At 42.2% G+C, this 20302-nt stretch overlaps 1 protein-coding gene across 2 annotated transcripts; it reads left to right on the plus strand.

The window, feature by feature from the left end:
• The first annotated feature begins 2279 nt into the window (after positions 1-2279).
• kank2 (KN motif and ankyrin repeat domains 2) lies at positions 2280-19038 on the plus strand. 2 transcript variants are annotated; one of them, XM_046032738.1, is made up of 14 exons: positions 2280-2332; positions 8589-8673; positions 9701-9858; positions 11434-11516; positions 11821-13182; positions 13647-13856; positions 13962-14070; positions 14300-14920; positions 15020-15107; positions 15603-15822; positions 16110-16252; positions 16494-16694; positions 16795-16893; positions 17496-19038. In XM_046032738.1, exons 4-14 carry the CDS (start codon positions 11480-11482, stop codon positions 17550-17552), a joined length of 3147 nt encoding a protein of 1048 aa, XP_045888694.1. In that variant the 5' UTR covers positions 2280-2332; positions 8589-8673; positions 9701-9858; positions 11434-11479; the 3' UTR covers positions 17553-19038. The 2 variants fall into 2 exon arrangements, with proteins under 2 accessions (XP_045888694.1, XP_045888685.1); XM_046032729.1 differs by lacking the exon at positions 9701-9858.
• The last annotated feature ends 1264 nt before the right edge of the window (positions 19039-20302 follow it).

Consider the following 20302-nt stretch of genomic DNA (forward strand, 5'->3'; position numbering starts at 1 on the left):
CTGGTGGAGAAGTCCACTTACTATTTTCACTCACTGTATAATACATTTATCAAACTGTTGAAGTGGAAATAACTGAAAATATTCCCTTTTAAGGTTTCAGTCTGTGCTCCTTAATAGTGACTCTATACAATTGGTATCACATTGTAATATAGTAAGCCTGTTTAGTATCTCTAATGCTAGACCACAGTAATATTACGTGAGTGACTTTCATTTGGCTGACAGTTCTGTGTATGTTCTGTCTCATTTTTAATGTTAAATTTACTTGTAGTTTTTTTTTTAGCCGAACAAAAGTTTTATTGTGAGTTTGTTTTTGTGATCAGTTCACTGTATTGTATGTAAACAAGGCAAAAACAAACAAAAAGGACCTGATGGATTCAGACTAACCATATGGTAGATAGCATCACTCAAAAAGAAAGAAAGTAAAAATTTACACACAAGTAAATTAAACACTGTCCACATTTACCAACTCATGTATCTTCATTCAACTCTTAATTAATGTTATTAAATCTTATTGTTAGATTAAAGAGTTAATGTCAGAGGCAAAAACTTACATGGATATATTGACGTGTTTGTCAATTCTGTTCCGGTAAAACCCCTTGTGGTTTTTTTATCTTTGCTTTGTGATTAAGAACTAACCAGGAGCACCTGGTACACCTCTGTGGTGAACAGAATTCCCTTCAGTTACATATGTGACACAATGAGTGTAAGTGATTTGTGATTTCACTAATTAGCTTAGTAGCTTTTGGTAGACAATAAAACATGCACCCAAAAAACCTCAACTATTAGAGCCCTGTGCTGAATCACATAGCATTCTACACATACACATAAAGACAAGGCAAAAATGTATTTGATCCAGATGTCTTCCTGGCTTTCCTTTTCCATACCATTTGTCTAATTTCCTGTGGCAGCAGGATGATCACATTATAGCCTTGAATGTTTGTCTAATTTACCAGAACGAAGGGCCCCACATTTATAATCAGGTGCTTTACAAAGACTTGCAGTGGCTCAACCAATCAGAGCTGAGGTCTGGAATTTTTTTAGTTAACACTCAATATAAGTTTTAAAGATGTGCTGGCAACTAAGATGACAAGGAAAGGATTACAATATCAGTCATTTTGAGATATGTATATAGAAGATCATTCTATATTACAGTAGGCCTACACTGGTGAAAATATGAATGAACGCTTTGTGCCTAAGTTGTAGACTTGTAGATCTTAATGAGATATTTCCTGTACATATGACAAATAGTCACAGGTTGTTATAGCAAAAATTTAAATCAGGATTTTATTTTCATTGTATTTGTGTGTCTGTATTCCCCCTTTCTCTTTTGGGTGCTTGGAGGTTTGCAGATTCTTGGAGTTCCCATCTTGGATACTCAAGGAATCCTGAAAGTTCTTGTACTTTCTGGGAAGTTTGTTGTACTTGAAGATACTTCTCTGGTAGTCATTGCAGGTCCTTGGAGGACCTTAAAATTCTTAAAAATCCTTGACATCCTACTGTTAAGGGTATGTGGCACCTCCTTCCTCTGCAGTACTTTGTTGTCCATGGAGAACCTTGGACTTTGTGCTGTGAATGTCCCTGATATTCTAAGAGCTTTGAGGGCCATAGAGTGATGGAAAGTAACTTAAGTTTACTGATGTGCTGTAGGCTGTTTAAGTACAATTTTAAGATACTTGTGACTTGAGAATTCCTATTTTACTGTTCTTTATATTTTTATTGCACTACATTTCAGACGCAAATATTGTACATTTTACATACAAATATATGATCAGTTTATAAAATATGATGCACTGTTATTGATTAAACTATAGCCTAAAGTACTTAAAAGCTTTAGCCTATTACTAAATGGTGCATATGCAGTAATGCATCTGTGACCCTGACAATGGTCATTCTGCATAATAAATATATTTTAATACTTATGTACTTTTAAGTAGGACTTCGAATGCAGGTCTTTTAGTTGAGTAATTGTCATGCAGTCTATGGTAATTGTACATGGAGGTAATGCTTCTTTTTGTAACAGATCTCAATACTTCCACCACCACTGGGGCCCGGACAGATCCTTCTTGGTGTGTCCATAAAGGGCCCTGAACTGCATTTAAAATCACTGAAGGTTGATGGAGGTGTTTGGATTTCCTTGGTGGTCCTGTCTTGTAGGTTCGTGAAGAAGCATGGATCGTTTTAACCTCTGGAGGTCCCTGCTTTGGCCTCGTGGCTGCTGGCCCTTTAAGAGGAGCGGGAGGGGGCGCGCGGAGCGTCTTGGCTGCGGTGTTTTTGTCTTTCTGTCAGTGAGCGCTCCTGGGCCGAGACGGCTGAAAGGATTTCCAGAGAGCAGGTAAGAACGAATAAGTTACCATTCTCCTGCTTGAGTACTGTCTTTGCCTCTCTTTGTATAACTGCATTTTAAAGCGCTCCAGACGAGGCGCCTTCTTGTGAGTGAGACTTCTTTTGTGAAGCGTCGGTTCTGCCCATTCCCCCGGTCCTCTCCCTCCTAAGTAACGGGTCCTTTATCCTGTAAAACCACCGCAGCTTCGGTTATATTCATATTGCTGCCTGCTGTTCGGACTAATGAGGGCTTATAATTCCACATTTGTATTTCCATACCTTAGAGGGCTGTTAAACGGAGTCTCATGGTCGCTCCTCCGGTGCGTGCCTTTTTGTTCAGAGCATCATTGGAGGCTAACTCGCGCTGCACGGTGACGAGAAGCGCCGTTGAAGAAAAACAACTATAATATCATAATTATAATAACAATAATCCTATATGAACTGTAAGTGGGTCTGTAAAACTGACATGTGCGTTTACAGTAGCCCTATATTTCTTTTGTTTTTCTTATTTTAATATGGGGAAATTGGCTGTACATGTTCTGTAGGCTATAGTATCCCTGTAATAATCAGTGTTTTCATAGAGGGCTCACACACAGCAATTTTGCCTCACGGCCTCAACTTTTGCCATAGGCTAATTGACTAAAGCAGGAGTTTCAGTGTTGCAGGGAGCTTCACAGTAGGCTACAACCTACTGTAGCCTGATCTTGCCAAATCTTCCACAACGAGTCATTACTGAACGAGCTACACATTTGGGTATTTGTTTCTGTTTGGTCTTCATTAAGAAACTTTCCCGGTGTCTCTCACGATGATTTGTTGCAACAATCTAACCATTTAAGAATTTCACTTTTTTTCTTCTTTTTTTTTGAAAACGAAAAGATCGGTGAAGACTCCAGACTCAGGGGAGAGGGTGGGTCCGTGCATTCTGCAAGTTTTCATGACTTCCAGATGTTCATCAGCTTTTTGTTGCCGCTTCTTGCCTTCAAATGTGCTCCTCTCGCTGCCTGAAGCTGGTCAGTGGTAACCGAGGGGAGTTTATTCTCAGAAGATGGATGAGAGGTTGGAGTTGTATGTCAGCTGGGCAGTAGCTTGACCGCAGTGGCGGGATGAAAAAACAACCTAAAACTATATTTAACCGCATTTGTGATAATGCTAAAGCTAATAGCAACACTTGCTCTAAACTGATGACCCTCTTTTTTCCCTTAATAAATTAGTTAGTTACGCCTTATTAGGCAAAATGCACAACTTAATGTTTTTCCCCTGCATATGTAATTTGTTTGTTTGAAGGATTGTTTGATTGGTAACAAACATAACATAAACAAACATATCTCATGATATGTGTGGTAGATTGTCCAGATTGATCTGTAAACACATCAGATGTTGTTTTGATGATGGACATGCAGAGCCTGGCAGGATGTGGGGGTGTAGTCATCAGCCTGTTACAAAGCATCATACAATACACCACTGTCCTGTTGTGTAATGGGCTGCTGGCGGTATTAAATCACCTACCAGTGAATTGCCAAAGATTGTAGCAGCTGCAAGGCACTCAAATGGGCTCTGTCCTGTCATTCATACTCTTCCTCCGGCAGGTTGGTGGTCTGTGGTGTAAGTCTAATATTTAGTTTTCCCATAATGAGGTGAATTGGGTGAACAAAATAACACTTTCAACAAAAAACAAACATTATAACCTTCATGATGTTGGGATTTTTTGATGGCTTTTGTATTAGTTTTAGCTAGGTGTACCTAATAACCAGACAACTGGATATGTCCTTGTTGCTTTGAGATCTAGTGAGGAGCCTGGGGAGAAGAGATTCCGTCCTTGCAGCGCAAGCAGCTGGTATAAAGCGGAAAATAAATCCCTCTTTTCCTAATTCTCAAACCATTCCCAAGCTTGAGCAGAATAGTAAAAACTGACTGGGGACCCCCTGGAATCCCCCCAGACCGCAGTTGTGGGATCTCTGGTCAGGTTTTGTCTGCAGCTGGAGTTTCTTTTTTTTTTTTTTATGTTTTTTTTTTACCGACCTGGAATGTGATTGTCTCATTACAGCATTTGGACCCAGGGATGCTGTGGTGGAATGCAGGGTTATAAACTCCATTTGCACACTAGGACACACGCCGGGCATTTAAATGGTTTAGCGAGGCTAATGAAATTGCACCCTGAACCTGCATGAGTCTTGTCACTGTCTAGGGTCTAACGCTGACGAGCTGTTTTGGACAGTTTTACTGCATGATGAATTATCTGTTCTGTTAAAACAATACTGCATTAAATATCACTTGAAATGAAGAAAGTTAGTGATTTGATGCTGTTAACATTCCTTTTTCAGTGCATGTACATACAGTCAAGTGTTGTTGTTTTTTGTGTCTGCACGTACCCCATTTTTTTGCAAAAAAACCCTCCAACGTAGCCTTTAAATATACCCTTTTCACACCATCATATCAAATTTTATAATAATGATTAAACCCAAAGTTTTTAGTTGTATTAGAGGATGATTAGTTTATAAAGTAGGGAAAAACCTATTGGTGATTAGTTTATAAAGTAGGGATAAACCTTTTGGTCTCTCATTGTGAGACCAATATTGCAGAGGTATCAGCCTGATTTCGTAAAGACAGTGAGGGGTGATAGTCCTACTTAACTATATTGATTGGGCAACCAGTATAGTAATGTTTTCAGAGAACATATGGTCTAATCTGGCTTTCGAGGTAGTAGGTACAGTAATTCTTTATCTGCTTGAATAATCTGACTTCATCTCCTTTAATACGTTAATACTTCAGAAAATACTTTCCTGTCCGGTAAAGCACACAACATGTTGGAGAAGTCAGTGTCATGGATGTTTCCTTGGCCTGTTTTCTTGTCTTTATGGCCACCAGGTCTTTTGATCAGCACCTCTTATTGAATCAGGAAGTAATTGATAAGAGAGGGAACCACTTAACTACATTGCTGCTACAGTAAGATTACTTCCTCTGCTCTGCAGTGCCATCCTCTCAGTACCACAACACACGCTGGCCTGAGCTTTTAACCCCAACACTGCTGTGACCGACTCTCCACCACCCGCCTCACTGCCATCTGGACTTTGTATTCCTCCCCTGCAGACCTCACAGTTTCCTCAAAACAGTGTAACTCCCTTGCCTCTCTGCTCCGCATCATTCTTAATCCCGACCTCCACAACTGCACAGGAATTTTCTCCTCCTATTTTTTTTTTTGTCTTTTTTTCCCGGTGCCGCTCCTTGCTGCTCAGCCCCACCCTTGCTTGGTTTCCTGTTGGAGGTCAGCACAATGACCAATAGCAGACTGGCGAGTGTTTACTCTGCTCCTGTTCCAGGAGTAATGGGAGCTGGCCGGCCCCTCCCCTTGGCTGTACTCTAGCCAGGACTAGACTGCTCAGCCCAGCGCCGTCTGCTCCTCCATACCACCACTCCTTAATGTAAAAAACAGGGCTTTTTGTGAAAGGGCAGAGAGTCCTGAAGGTACGCCCCATTGGGTTATGATTTCACTGTCCTGAGTTTAAAGCCCAAATTAGTCACAACCACATGTCCAGCAGCAACACAAGACCACACTGTACTGCCATGTTGATATGAGATCATCTGGCCTCGTTACACATGGTGAAGGCCCTGTCTGTCAGGCAGTGACGTACACTGTTCAGACACATTATGCTTGTTGACAAATGGCTGTTGTTGCTTCTACATGGAGCGTTCTTCAGCTGTTCAAGGGGGAGATTTGTTATAATGTTTCCTGATTTATTATTCATTTAGGACCAGTTGGCTAAATGAAGCCATATGTTCTGCAGACTGAGGAGGACAAAGAAGATTGATCAACCACCATGTCTCCTGTTGTGATCTTTGTGTAACATTTAAAACTCTTCTGCATGTCTATGTCAAGGTCTTTGTGGCCTGTTATGCTGAGAAAAAAACCCAACAATCAGCTTTTTTTAGTTAGACAAAGTGCAGCTTCTCGTAGGGATTCTCTATTGTCGGCCTATTTTTAGGAGTGGAATGCACAAATGATGGTAATCTTCTAGGCGGAGCCATTTAAGATTATGAGGAAAGGTCCTTTGAAACTTTATATTCTCATTGTGAGAAGTTCTTGCAGCCCTTTATGTGACGTTTCTTGTGTCCTTCCTGTGTTAACAGCAGCAGACAACACTCTGGTGACAGCAGCAGGATTTGCAGTGATTCATACTGGTGGAGTCAAAATCCGAGAACAGTAATGGTCTTCTCATTCGAGAAGTTTCCATCTAAAACTCTCAGCAGCATTTCTTTTTCCTTCCCCCCTCCTCTTGCAGTGTTGCCTTTCTTTACTCGCGTTCCCACTCTTTCTCTCCCACCCTCCTTCATTTACTGTACTGCTCTCCTCTGCTTTCTCTCTTCCTTTTTTCCCTTTCTCACTTACGCTCTCCTTCTCCTTGTTACTCTTAATCCTGGGCTGGGAGGAAGTGACTGAGTTGTTTCTGGATCCTCTGGGAATAGAAAGATGGAGCTCCCTTTCCTGTAACCCTTCATCGGACCTCAGACTACTTGCAACATATCATCTCTGTTTTGTCACATCAATTAGCTTGGTATGACGAGAGTGGCACATCCACTGGCAAAGCAGTGACCATCTGACAGTCTTTCTATGATGTATCAACATTATGCATTTTGTCATCTGTTGTTATCAAATATTCCTACTTATTGTGTGGATAATAAATCAGAAATGTATCATCACACCGTCAGGTTTACCATCACAAAGACAGACAAATTTAAAGCAGATAAATCAACTTGGCATATCATCGGTGCCCTTACCTGAACAAATCAACTTAAAAGCTACAGCTGTGTTTGTTGATCTGTGGGAGTCTTCAGGCTTCTGTCTATGTTGGGGGATCTGTGTGTTCTCATCTGGACTGTGTGGGAGTCGATGGGAGTTCAAGTTGTGTCCTGTAAACTTTGTCTTCCACAAGTATTTGCACCAACACAGGGTTATAGCTAAACACTCCACATAGTCCATGGTGCTTAATCCTGTCCTTGGAGTTTTTGCCATTGATATATAAGTCTCTATAATCAGGTAGGGATGTATTCATAATATTGTGTTATTTTACATAAATAGGAGCAAGGATAGCTAGTCATTTTTGGAGCCTCGGGGCACTTCGAGATATAGACATCAATCCTTTAGTCCTGATCCTAGTATTTCCAGTGTCTGTCAGTGTGTGGGTCCATAATAGCACTTCATCAACTGTTTGTTTGTTTTGAGGCAAATTTCCTTGCCACACAGTAACACACACACTGTTTCTCTCTGCCTCTCTCTCTCTCTGCGATACCCCTCCTTGCTTTATATTAGAACCAGCTGTGGAACTAGAGGCTGAATGAATGGCTCTTTGTGATTTGGCTGTCGTTCCAGTCTAAAAGGTCTGTTTCTTCCCCTACCCTTCCACCCTCTGTGGTACTGGCATGACAGCAATATGAAACAATGGACTGAACAACAGCAAGTCTTGTTATGATATTATGCAAAGGTCACCCATCAGTGTATTTGAGGCTGTGAGACCCTCCGACAAAATGTCGACCACACTTATCCAGCAGCCAACTCTGAGCGGCCGCAGCCAAAGTATGAGAATCAGCAGATGCAGTCATCCAGCTTATCAGATGGACACGCACGCAGTAATTACAGCGCACGCTTCAGGTCTGTGTTGTCCGTACTGGGAATTCACTGTAAGGTACATGGAATCAGTCTGGTGAAGTCTTTAAAGGTGATCTGAGCAAATGACAGATGTTATCACAAAAACTGGAGGGCGTTTGTGTGTGCCAGTGGATTTGGGAGAGGCAAGAAAACAGAAAACATTGCCCAATCACATGGCAGGGAGGCTCCCAGCCATGAATTGATTAGAGAGCCTTGAATTGGAGAGAGGAATGGGAAACACTTTTTAGAAAGCTGGGAGAGGAGGAGAGCAGCTATGCATGGATCAGGCTTCATACAGGCTGCGCTACAAGGAGGTCAGAGTGTGAGTGGCATTTCATGGGGGTTTATTGTTAGCATCCAGTGTGTCAGTCAAAACCACTAGAATTTTTTGGAATGTTTTTTTCTTGCCTTGCAATTTGTTTATAGTCTTGCATGAGACTCTTTTGTAACCTGTGTCAACAGAGGTACACAACTTTTCTAATGGAGTTTTACTGATTTTACTGATTTACTTGTCTAGATATGCCCTTTTATTTTCATGTGATTTACATTTTCTAGGCTACAAACTACTACAATCAAAAGCCGTGACTGCCAAAGTTGAGGTTTCCTTTATTCTTGTTTCCCACAGGTGCTGACTGTAAGAGTGCAAGAAAAGGAAGGGAGAGCAAGGAGCCTGGGGAGGAGAGATCCCGTCCTTGCAGCACAAGCAGCTGGTATGAAGCGGAAAATAAATCCCTCTTTTCCTAATTCACAAACCATTCCCAAGCTTGAGCAGAATAGTAATCACCAAAGGCTAAGAGAGTCAGTAAGGCAGTGGAAAAATCCATAAAGATCTTCTCTGGGTGGTGGGAAGAGTGGTATTTCTGACTTACCAATACTGAGGTCTAATCCTTTGTAATGGCAATAATAATAAGGTGACTCAATGAGTGGAAGCAATGAGTTTGATCAACTTTGGAGAGCTGACATCGAAATAAAGCCTGGCATCTTAAATTACTTTTCAGGGTGGTCTCGATCCTCATGACACACCAAAGACACAAGAATCTATATACATGCTCTAAATCAAATCCAGTTTAAATCCTTCAGATACAAACATGCAAGAGTTTGGTTGTAAATGAATAAACCTGAAGCTGCCCTTGCATGCACAAAACTATTTTGCACCGGTCACTGCGAGAGGTCAAAAGAGCTACAGTATAATGCATTTATTCTTGTGACATATTACAGGACATACCACAGACATGTAATTTGTGCTGGATGACCTGCATCGTACCCCCCGAGGGTTGTCTTAATCTTAATAGCAGGGAATGGAGGGAGTAGACCAGGCAATGTTAACTTCCGTTAGTGTGGTATGCAGCTGTATGGGGTGGTAGGGGGGTGTAATGGGGGCAAGGCAGTTGTCCTGGATGAAGCTGGCCAGGGAGAATCTTCTGAAGAATGGTTGTGTGGCGCTGTGGAAGGGCGCACACTGGTTTCTGTTCAGATGTCATCTCAAAGGAACTCTGTTTGAGAGTGAGTAAGAGGGAGGAAGGTCAACCTCTCCACCCCAGCCACACACATACACACTCAGGGGGAGTACATACAGACATGCTAACACATCTGAAACACCCAATGTTGGAGAAGCAGATGTGAAGGCCTGGTGGTGTGGGGGCGTTTTGAGGGGGTGATGAGGGAGAAATGGCACCCAGAGAAGCAGGAAGCAAATAGACCTTTGAAGTAGAGAATAACGTGAGTTTGTGTGTGTAGATATGATTTGAAGGAGTAGAAAACTGCATTTTGGGATTCAAAGAGGAATCAAATGGACGGTTTCGGCCGGCTCGTCTGCTGGGCTGGGCTGGGCTAAACTGCAGATTCTAATTATATCTCCTCAACTGTCTCCTGTCAGCACTGTCCTCAAACCTCCTGTACGTGTACTCTCTCACACTCAGTTTCTCACACACACATACACATGCTCACTTTCTCCCAACCACTCCCCTTCTCTCTGTCCTGTTCTCACTTCTCTCACACACGCAGTGATGACCAGATCACACTGTACAAAATGCAGCACATAATCAATCTGACACTTTCATTCCATACTGGAGATAAACAGACACAACAGTTCATGGAATTATTACAGATCACTTAAAGTAATTGACATGTAGGACATCTGATAAATTCCTCAACTATAAGCTAAAATATAGTTGGCTTTGTGTCGGTATCCCATAACTTTAACAGTGTAATCTTTTCTTATCACAATGGAGTGAAGAGTACTTTTAATTTCACTGTTAAAATGGGTCTGTGTGTGCATGTAAACAGTATTTCTAGTATATGACTCACAGTGTGTGGCGATCTTGGTATGAGGGGGTGATGAAGGGGCATAGATAAGGGGAATCGCACCAAGACATTAAACTGACTACAGGACTTCAAAAATACCAAGTCAATTTAGTCAGTGTTTCCAAAGTGCCCTACTTTTCACAAACGAGCAAGCACTGTCTAGGGTCACAAGATAGAGTTCTTGCTGAAGAACCAGAAAACCAGCTTTAAAGTGAAGTGAACTGAGTATGCCCAACAAAACAAAGAGGAGGTTTGCAGTTCAAACTTATTATCTTAGCTTTTAAAGTAATATAACAATGTTCGACTGGCTAATGCTGTGGATGGCTTAAACATTACATCCTCAGTTCCCACAAAGTGATGACCTAGAAAGTTAATCTTTTCCAAGCGGACACAAACTCAGAGACATTGGCGTTGTGGCCTCTCTGTAGTTGCTGGCACTGTCTCTGTGGGAGGAATAAGCACAATCTTCTGTTTATAAAGAGTCAAAATGCATTACCTCTGATATGAAAAATGCATTATTCTCAGCAATTCACTATGCTTTCTGTGTTGAAGCAATGAGCAAGTGAATGTGGAGGGAATGAGAGAGAGACAGTGACCAGCTGAAAACCTCCTGATCGTCAGCTGATGTTGAGAGGGGGAGAAAGCACCAGAAAAACATACAAAGAGGACAAATAGAGAAGGAACAGGAGGGGGAAGATGTGGAGAAAGTGAGGGAGAGAAAGACGAGAGAGTGTCTGTAAACCCTGAATTGAGAGTCGAAGTTAGCGTGCACAGATGATTCCTAATAAGGTTGTAACTGGCAGTCTCAAACCTCTGTCCTGGAATTAGCTGCCAGGAAACTTTCCCCTGTTACTCCTCTTCTCTGAATGCTATGAACAGAAACAAACACACAATCGACTCTGACCCACTATGCTCCGAAAAATGAACAGATAAAATTAGACAGGGAGGCGGGAGGGGGAAGTAGAGACCGTCACACAAAAAGAACAAAAAGAGCAAAAATGTATGTAGTCAATTTATAAGATGTCCATATAAACACTGATACACTCTTGGGCACACACAATCATGCATTATTGTATTAACCACTGTCTTGTTATAACTGCAAGAAAAGTAATTCTTGTTCTTTTTACACATTTGGTATCCTCATTTATGTGTCTGTCTCTCAACAGGTGAGAGTTAGTTGGAGACTGTTTGAATAGCCGCCACAGGCTCATTATGGCTCAGGTGCTACATATGGACCCCGGCTTCCCAGGTGCATCTTCTATTTATTTTTTACTAATATTACTCTTCATAATAATGAAGTTATTTTTAGATAATTTGTTCTTTTTGTTAGGATTTAAACAACGTCCAGGCCATTTAATAGTTGTACTATCCAGACACTTTACAAGGTCAGGTTAGAGTAACTGTGCCATTCCACTTTGTACCTAATTTGGTGATTGTTTCTGAGTACATACATAAATACACAGTAGCCCGAAGTAAATACAATTTTGTAAAGTCTGAGCCCAAGATTAGACGCAGATTTCTGTTTGTTTAAAGTTGATTTCCTTCCCCCTCAGGGAAACTCAACCCGCCTGCTCCTGCTTCCCTGCACGGCAAAGAACAGGAGGCGCCCTACTCAGTGGAGACCCCCTATGGCTACCGTCTGGACCTAGACTTCCTCAAATATGTTAACGACATAGAGAAGGGAAACACTATCAAGAAGGTCCCTATCCAACGGCGGCCACGCTATGGCTCTCTGCCCCGTGGCTATGGCTATGCCGGCTCCTGGTGGACCTCCACAGAGTCTCTTTGCTCGAATACCAGCATGGACAGCCGGCACTCATCCTACTCCTACTGTGCCCCAGGCTACCACACGTCACAGAGGCCCAGCTACAGCACTGCCCGGGTGGAGAAGACCCTGTTGGATGCACGCAGGAAGCTGGAGGAGGAGAAAGAGGGGCGTAGATTCTCCAACCTGGGCAGCATGCACAGCAGCGTAGCAGGATCTAACACCTCTATCAGCAGTGCACACAGCTTCAACCGAGCCCACGGTGGAAGCGGATCCTTCACCCCACTGAGTTCTGGCCTGTCCACTCCAGTGACCCCAACACCAGCACACCTGCAGCATGTCAGGGAGCAGATGGCTTCAGCTCTCAGGAAGATAAAGGAGCTCGAGGAACAGGTGAAGACCATCCCGGTGCTGCAGGTCAAAATCTCTGTGCTGCAGGAGGAGAAACGGCAGCTCAGCGTCCAACTTAAGAGCCAGAAGTTCCTGGGCCATACTCTTGGTTTCAGCCGAGTTCGTCCCAGAGGAGAGCTCTACATCGACATCCCTGAAGAAGAGATGAGCAATGGAGCTAAGAGCAGCAACAAGCCAGCAGGGCCACTGTCTCCCACCACACCTGGGGGCTCCAAGCAAGACTCAGGTTGTGAGATTGAGGACACAGTGATTGTGGGTGGAGCACGACCAGATGCAAAGCGGGAAGTACGCACCATCGGAGTGGGACCAGAGGACTTGAGGGGCAGTCGTCAGGTGGGAATCGGGGTTCGGGAGGAGGATCTGGGGCTGCTTCCAGAGACAGAGGCACTTAAGAATCAAGTGGGTCATCTTGAGGGCCAGCTAAAGAGGACGATGCAGGAGCTGCAGGCCGCACAGCAGCAGGTTGTAGCAGTCCAGATGGCCCCTCAGGCAGAGCATCCAGTCATGGCTACCAGCATGGGCTGGCAGGAGCCACAAGGCTGCAGCCTGCACACTCTGGTCAGCTTCACACAGATGACCCAACAGAGGGAACAGAGAACTGTGGGAATCCAAGTGTACACACTGGAACAGCCTACTGTGGTGGAGGTGGGCACTCTACTCCGAGCAGAGTCCTGCAGCTCCCCCTCCCTTCGACCAGCTGGTGGAGTAGTGGAGGGTCACCACAGAGGACCATCTGAAGGTCTGTGTTTTGCTGGTAACACATAACCAAGAACACTTGAGTTACAAATATATTTGTACTTTACCTGAACAGTCTAATGCAGTCCAATTCAACAGCCCTCTGTGAAGCAAATAATGTTCAGTATTTGTTGACTGTCTCACGGAAGTGTTGAGCCAACAGCTTTCAGCCCCTGATGTTTTCAGGCAACATGTAAATTAAAAATGGACAAAACTTTAGAATTACTTCTCAAGTCCAATACTACCCCGCAACTAACTGCAGCCGAAAACATACTACATAGCTGATTCAGCACCTATATGATACTAAAACTTATTATTATTATTATTATAAGGCAGGATTTATTGCAATGCCATTGTATTGAATTGCATTAGATTGTAAAAGTGTAACCAATAAACTGACAACTCCAGGATATTTGAGCTTGTGTTAACAACTTCTTATGAATTGGAGTCTTTTATTTTTCCTCACAGATGCTCCAGTTGAGTTGCCGATTGCAGTCAGCTCCAAGCAGGTGCGCGATGTTCTGAAGAGCGAGTTGTCCACTTCGGTACCTGTAACTAATCCAGTCATCGCTGTAGGCGCGTCTGGTAATCAAATTGGTTTGATGCATTCTAAAGAAGGAGAGACACACCTGCATACGTCCACAGAGGCTGTCCAGTCACAAGAAGGCCCTAAGACAGGTAACGGGACTAAATTTTGTTTAAAACACACCTTAAACGTCATTGTAACTCGCTCTAACCACATGATGTTTCTATTATATGTATGATCACTGATATCTTTTCCAGCCTCATCTCCCCAGTCTTCTCTGAGGTCCATTATGAAGCGGAAAGCAATAGGTGAACCAGGATCTCCCTCTACGAAGAAAAACCTACAGTTCATTGGAGTCAATGGAGGGTAAGTGTCAGTCATTGCAGACCACCAATCAGTTATTTTCATCCACTGACCACTGTGGCAGTTGCTCATCACAAATTTGTAAGAGAGTAGTGAATGTTCACACATAGTCTGTCCTAGCCAAGTGTTTACTATCAGAGTTAAAAAGTACAAATGCATTTGTATTTCCTGCATGTACAGTGATAAAACAGAAGAGTTGACACTTAAAGCTGTTTCACATCTTGTCTTGCAGCTACGAGTCCACATCATCAGACGATAGCAGCAGTGAGAGCTCAGATGAGGGGAGTGACTCCAGCGAATATCATGAAGCCAGAGAAAAATTACCAGAGTCAACAGTCCAGCACCAGCAAATAGCCCACAACAAGCTTCCAGGAAGCAACAGTGTACCTCAACAGACTGTTGTCAAACTACCAGCCGTCATTCCAGACTCGCAGCAGAATCCCAACCAGTCTGCAACGAGAGACACAAGACTGCCAGACAAAGCCCCCCACTCACCAGCGACCGACACTGTTGTGCAAAAATGTGCCTCACAGCCACCAGCATTTGACTCCACTCTAACTCCTCTATGTCCAGCAAACAGTTCTGCCTCTAAAGAGACTGTCAACCAGTCATCAGAAAAACACACAGTCACCCAGGAGATCACCTCCACATCAAGCACTGAATCCACTCCTGAACAAAGCTCCATTATGTCCTCAGTTACCTGTTCTTCATCGCTGTGTGTCACTAAAACCACTGATATTACCAAGCAGCAATACACCGTCCAGTCAGAAACAGCCGTCCTCTCCAGCCAGTCTGAGTCAAAGCCAGCAGCTGAAAGCATCGCAAATGACACAGCATCTGCCAAACAAGTCAGGTAAATCTACACATGGTTAACAGACAGACTGCTATAGTTGCAATAGTACTATCAAGCCTGTGTGTGGCCATCAGTGACTGATGTCCTTGTCTGTCTCAGAGTGGACCTAAGTGACGGCCTGATGTCAGCTCTTCATGCCCTGCAGAAAGCCCTGGGGGATCCCAATGCCTTCAGTCAACAAGGAGCAGTAGGTGTTAATTCAATTCACTTTATTTTCAGGATAATCCACTCAGTATCAACACCGCTTTCCGGGAAATCCAGAAGTGTCCTTTTTTAAAAGCTATCATTACAACAACAACAAGCAGAGGCAAGACCAAGCGAAAACACAGCTCTTCAAAAATGTATTTATCTGAAGTGCATACTCAAACATTTTAGAGGTTATAGGTTTTCAGCAATAGAAGATGTTCTTTGCCTCTCTTAATTTTTGAATTTGTCAAGAAAACATGGTTTAAGTTATTGTAATACAAATGGCTTAAAAAAACGAGGAAAGGATTTACTGTGTTGAAAACCTTTGAGTGTTTCTCCAGAGGTTTGGTTTCAAACAAACCCTTCTCTTGCACTATATTTTGATATACTTATTATGGTCAGTCTGCATGCCTTTGAGCTGTGCTCTTGCATCTCTCCAACAGTCTGTCAAGTGTGTGTGTGTGTCTCTAATCGTCCTCATTGTGTCTGATCTCAGAGGGCAGCATACACCACAGTGCTGCAGGAGTGGCTGCGTGTGTCGTGTCACAAAGCAGCGGACACTGCTGTCGTCAAGGCCTATATGAGCGCCTTCTCCTCCATCTCCCCTCAGCTGCTGGAGTTTGTGATCAACATGGCAGACGGCAACGGGAATACAGCGCTTCACTACACCGTCTCCCACTCTAACTTCCCTGTGGTGAAACTGCTGCTGGACACTGGTGAGCTGTTTGTGTATGTGGATGTGTGTGGGAGAAAAAAGTAATGAGAGAGACAATATTACACAAGCGTGATTACCTTAACATGTTGAGGTAGGCGATATGGGCACTAAATGTCCATATTCAAAATAACATAGTTCAGAGTTAAACTAATGTTCCATCCCACTGAGTCAGGTGTTTAAGTGTTGTCCTGTATTCACTCATTAGGTTCGAGTGTCTCTAACATTGCTGTCATTGTTTGTGCTGCTGATGTATCCCCTGTCACACTGATTGCCCTACATACCTGACAGGCCTGTGCAATGCTGACAAGCAGAACAAGGCGGGCTACACAGCCATCATGCTGACAGCTCTGGCCGCCTTCCACTCTGACAGTGACCTTCACACGGTCCTGCAGCTGCTGCGCACAGGAGACGTCAACGCCAAGGCCAGCCAGGTGCACCCTCTACTGTTCATTAAGTTTAACTGCACCTCTAGACACAACCCAAACCATGTCAGAACTCGACTTAAACCGCATTTACATGTGCTTTTCAGAACTCTGCTGCTAACGTGTCTAATGACACTGCAGATTTTGTCACAAGATGCACTCTGCAGCATGGACACATATGCAGTCTAAATGATAGCAATTTAGTTCTGAAATTAGATGTTTAAAGATTTTGAATGATCTGTGTTTGCAGGCCGGTCAGACGGCGCTGATGCTAGCAGTCAGCCACGGTCGAGGGGACATGGTGCGGGCCCTGCTATCCTGCGGGGCACAAGTCAACATCCGGGATGACGATGGCTCCACAGCACTCATGTGTGCCTGCGAACACGGTCATGTGGACATTGTGCGTCAGCTACTGTCTGTGTCAGGCTGTGATGCCACTCTCACTGATAATGTAAGCATATATTTCCCTTCATTCTTTCTTTCTCTGTCTTGTTTTTTGACAAGTCCTGCTCAAACCTATCATCTCACCACCCTCCTCTCGTTTGTTACAGGATGGCAGCACTGCCCTGTCCATTGCCCTGGAGGCAAGCCAGAACGACATTGCTGTGCTTCTGTATGCTCACCTCAACTTTGCAAAACCTCCATCCCCTGTGAGTACTTTGATACATAGCCAACACACACGTACTGTTATCATAAGAATCTTCTTTTTACAGTAACCATTTTGCACCAATATTCAACAATCATACAGAGAAGATATTTGTGACTGATTTACACTTAACAGTTGCCTCAATAAGGCACAGGGCAATGCAGCCACAGTGCTTCTTTTGTCTTCAAAGTAAGTGGAAAAGGTTTTCCTTGGACATGCAGGAAATCACTAACTGAAGAAAAGGTGGATGAAGCAGAGCAAGAAAATGGCACATAAAACAGAACTCATGAAAGAGACTAAACATTACAAATGTAATGCTAAGCTATGTGATATAATGGTAAACATATCTGAAAAACTTTTCTTAAAATTTCACACATTAGTTGCATTTTTTTTCTATAGCTTTACGCCATCTGTAAGTGTAACTACAGATCAAATGAGTGTTTGTTTTCATGCTAAACCGTGTTTTTCCTACAGTTCATATGCAATAAAATCTCCACCTTTGTATAATGGTACCTGCATAATACTTGGTACCAGCTAAGGATTTATGTAGCTGCACTTCAAAATCGGTTTTCAACAACAATGCCTTGTTTTTTTAACCTCGTCTAGGTTTCACCAAAGTCTCCTCTCTTGGGTTCCTCTCCTCCTGCTGGAGAGACAAAATAAAGCCTGCTCTCCTGCAGGTGACAGCAACTCTACAGCCAATCCACAGCAACTACTCATACAACAGTGTGATTTTCTTTTTTTTTTGTCTGTGTAATTAAGAGAAACAATGCATTTGTTTGTGTGTTTTGTGTTTTCACTCTACATAATTTAAGTACATTATAATGTGCAGATAATTACGTGACAGCTAGCACCATTGTTAACCATTGCTTTTTGTACACATCAGTTTTTTTTTCAAAATCACAGTGGTGGTTGAAAACGTGGACTTCTTGTGTGGTACAATCTGAAAAACTGAACAGCTAGTGGCTGTTTCAGCCCTGTTTTTAGTGACACTTACAAATCAAAACTGTTCACTAAATCATATTATTCAGTTCATTATTTTACACTTGTTTTATTCCATATGAATCTTGTAGTAGTTGCTTTATAGAGCGATGTGTCTTCATTGTAATGTGTACAATACTTCTTCCACAGTCGTATCATTACTGTGTGTGTGTGTGTGTGTGTGACTACCATCGCAGTCATTTGGAATACCAAAAGCCACCCTCTCATGGAAAAGTGTCCTTGCATCAACTATCTCTTTGGTGCTACAATGTAATACAGAAAACACCACATCAACAGTTTATCAATATTTATACACAAGATCTATTTACTGTAGAGTATTTTTATATAGATTTTTTTTAAATCTGACTTCAGAATTCAGAATTTTCACATATCCCGGTTTTTATTTCCCAGACATTGGTAAACTTATTACACCTTTTTAACCAGAGGACAAAAATGTATTTGATGTGTCACCACATTTCCCAAAATAAACCCAAAGATGTAGCTCTCCTATCAGCTCTGTCACACTGTATATTGTGGTGAGAATATTTACACAGGCCTAGGATCATTGTGAAGGAAGAAAGTTTTTGTGAAGACTACGGTACTATGGTCTTTGTATTTTTTTATGTGAAAGTATTTTGGATGGTTTTAAGGAAAGATTAGAGTGTATCTGTGTTTGTAATATTCTGTGCTTATAAGATTTAACAAGAGTTTGTTGAGAAATGACTAAAAGCACAGGTGAAGCCACCTCCGCTGTGGTCACGCTGGTAAGATTTGTCAGGGAACCTGAAAGTGACTGATTGGGGTCTCTAAAAGAACGTGTCATGTAAGATGTGAATATCAAAATAATATATGTCAATATAAACTGGTAGTTATTATGCCTAAAATCAAATTCCTTGAACTTGCATAGGCTATTGATGTCAAAATATCTATTACTTTTAAAAGATTTTTTCACAATTTTCATATTCACTTTTAAGCAATTGAATTTTTATAAACTAAAACTTTTTTTTAATTTAAGTATCTATCTTTTATAGATTTCGATTTTTTAAGCTTGCACCTACTTTATATAATCACACAGCTCTTTAGTTTGTGTTTTATGAAGGTTTATGTAAAATTCTCGATTGTGTTTCTCAATGAATTAATAAATGTGGACCACACTGTTTCTACTGCATTTATTCTATATTACAATTTTTTGGATGTAAGTTGTCATTGGTAATGTAAACAGACTTTGAAATCAGTAAATCCATGGTTCACATTGGTAGTACATGTTAGGAAATGTCCACTAGAGGGCGTTCAAACTGTTGAGTTAATTCTTCCCTCAGTCTGTGTCACTTCCCCGTAAAACAACAGCAAGCACTGTACCACCAGTATATTCTTGAGGCCTGATACCATCAAAACTTTCCTACCTTTAGTGATCAATTTTATTTCATATGTACACATCTATTTCAGTCTCAACAGTATTATAAATGTGAGATGAATTTACATGAATGTTTTTGGTAGCCTTTTAGGAGTCTTTGTTGTGTGGTATTCAATAAAAAAAAAAAACTTATGCAGTACGGAATGTATGTATACACAAATTAGTAAAATGATGGCATACTTTACAGGTCCTTCTCATAATGGGGTAAGCAAAACACACTCCCACACAATTCTCCCGAAACCAAATGGAAAATAATAATGATCCTGCATAATCAATTAGTAACAACATTGGATTAAAAAATATTGTTCACAAATCTGTCAAAATTGTGTTAGTGAGCACTTCTCCTTTTCCCGAGATAATCCATCCACCTCACAAGTGTGGCATATCAAGATGCTGATCAGACAGCATGGGTATTGCACAGGTGTGCCTTAGGCTGGCCACAATAAAAGGCCACTCGAAAATGTGCAGTTCCATCAAACAGCACAATGCCACAGATGTTGCACATTTTGAGGGAGCGTGCAATTGGCATGCTGACTGTAATGTCCACCAGAGCTGTTGCCCGTGAATTGAATGTTCATTTCTCTACCATAAGCCGTCTCCAAAGGCGTTTCAGAGAATTTGGCAGTACATCCAACCCGCCTCACAACCGCAGAGCTCCCTCTGGAAAAAACGGGTGGTCCAGAAGGCTAGACAGGTCATGAGTCATCCTGACCACGTTCTTAGTCAGGAATTCTGTCTAATACCCTCAGGACGGCGCTACCTCGCCCCCCCCCAAGGAAAACTAGCAGATATGCAAATTATTTTATTCCTTCTGCCATGAGGCTTTTAAATACTGCTGACAGCGGCAACTAGTCATGTGCCAGGCATCGTAAACCGTATTTATTTATTTATTATTGACTTAGTTTTATTATCTATTTATTTATTTATCTTCTTGAACTTTGGTCCATGCTTAGTCCATGTATTGTGACCTGTGTATTCGCTGCTTTGTTCTGGTGCCCAAATGCAATATGATGTAATT

Source organism: Micropterus dolomieu, linkage group LG02 (assembly GCF_021292245.1).
Source record: "Micropterus dolomieu isolate WLL.071019.BEF.003 ecotype Adirondacks linkage group LG02, ASM2129224v1, whole genome shotgun sequence".
NCBI classification, from domain to species: domain Eukaryota; kingdom Metazoa; phylum Chordata; class Actinopteri; order Centrarchiformes; family Centrarchidae; genus Micropterus; species Micropterus dolomieu.

Excerpts from the sequence above, each read along its gene's own strand:
- kank2 (XM_046032738.1), top strand. The coding sequence starts at position 11,480 with ATGGCTCAGGTGCTACATATGGACCCCGGCTTCCCAG. Across the intron at positions 15,108-15,602 it reads CCTTCAGTCAACAAGGAGCA|AGGGCAGCATACACCACAGT; the intron begins GTAGGTGTTAAT and ends GTCTGATCTCAG. Across the intron at positions 16,695-16,794 it reads ATGCCACTCTCACTGATAAT|GATGGCAGCACTGCCCTGTC; the intron begins GTAAGCATATAT and ends CGTTTGTTACAG.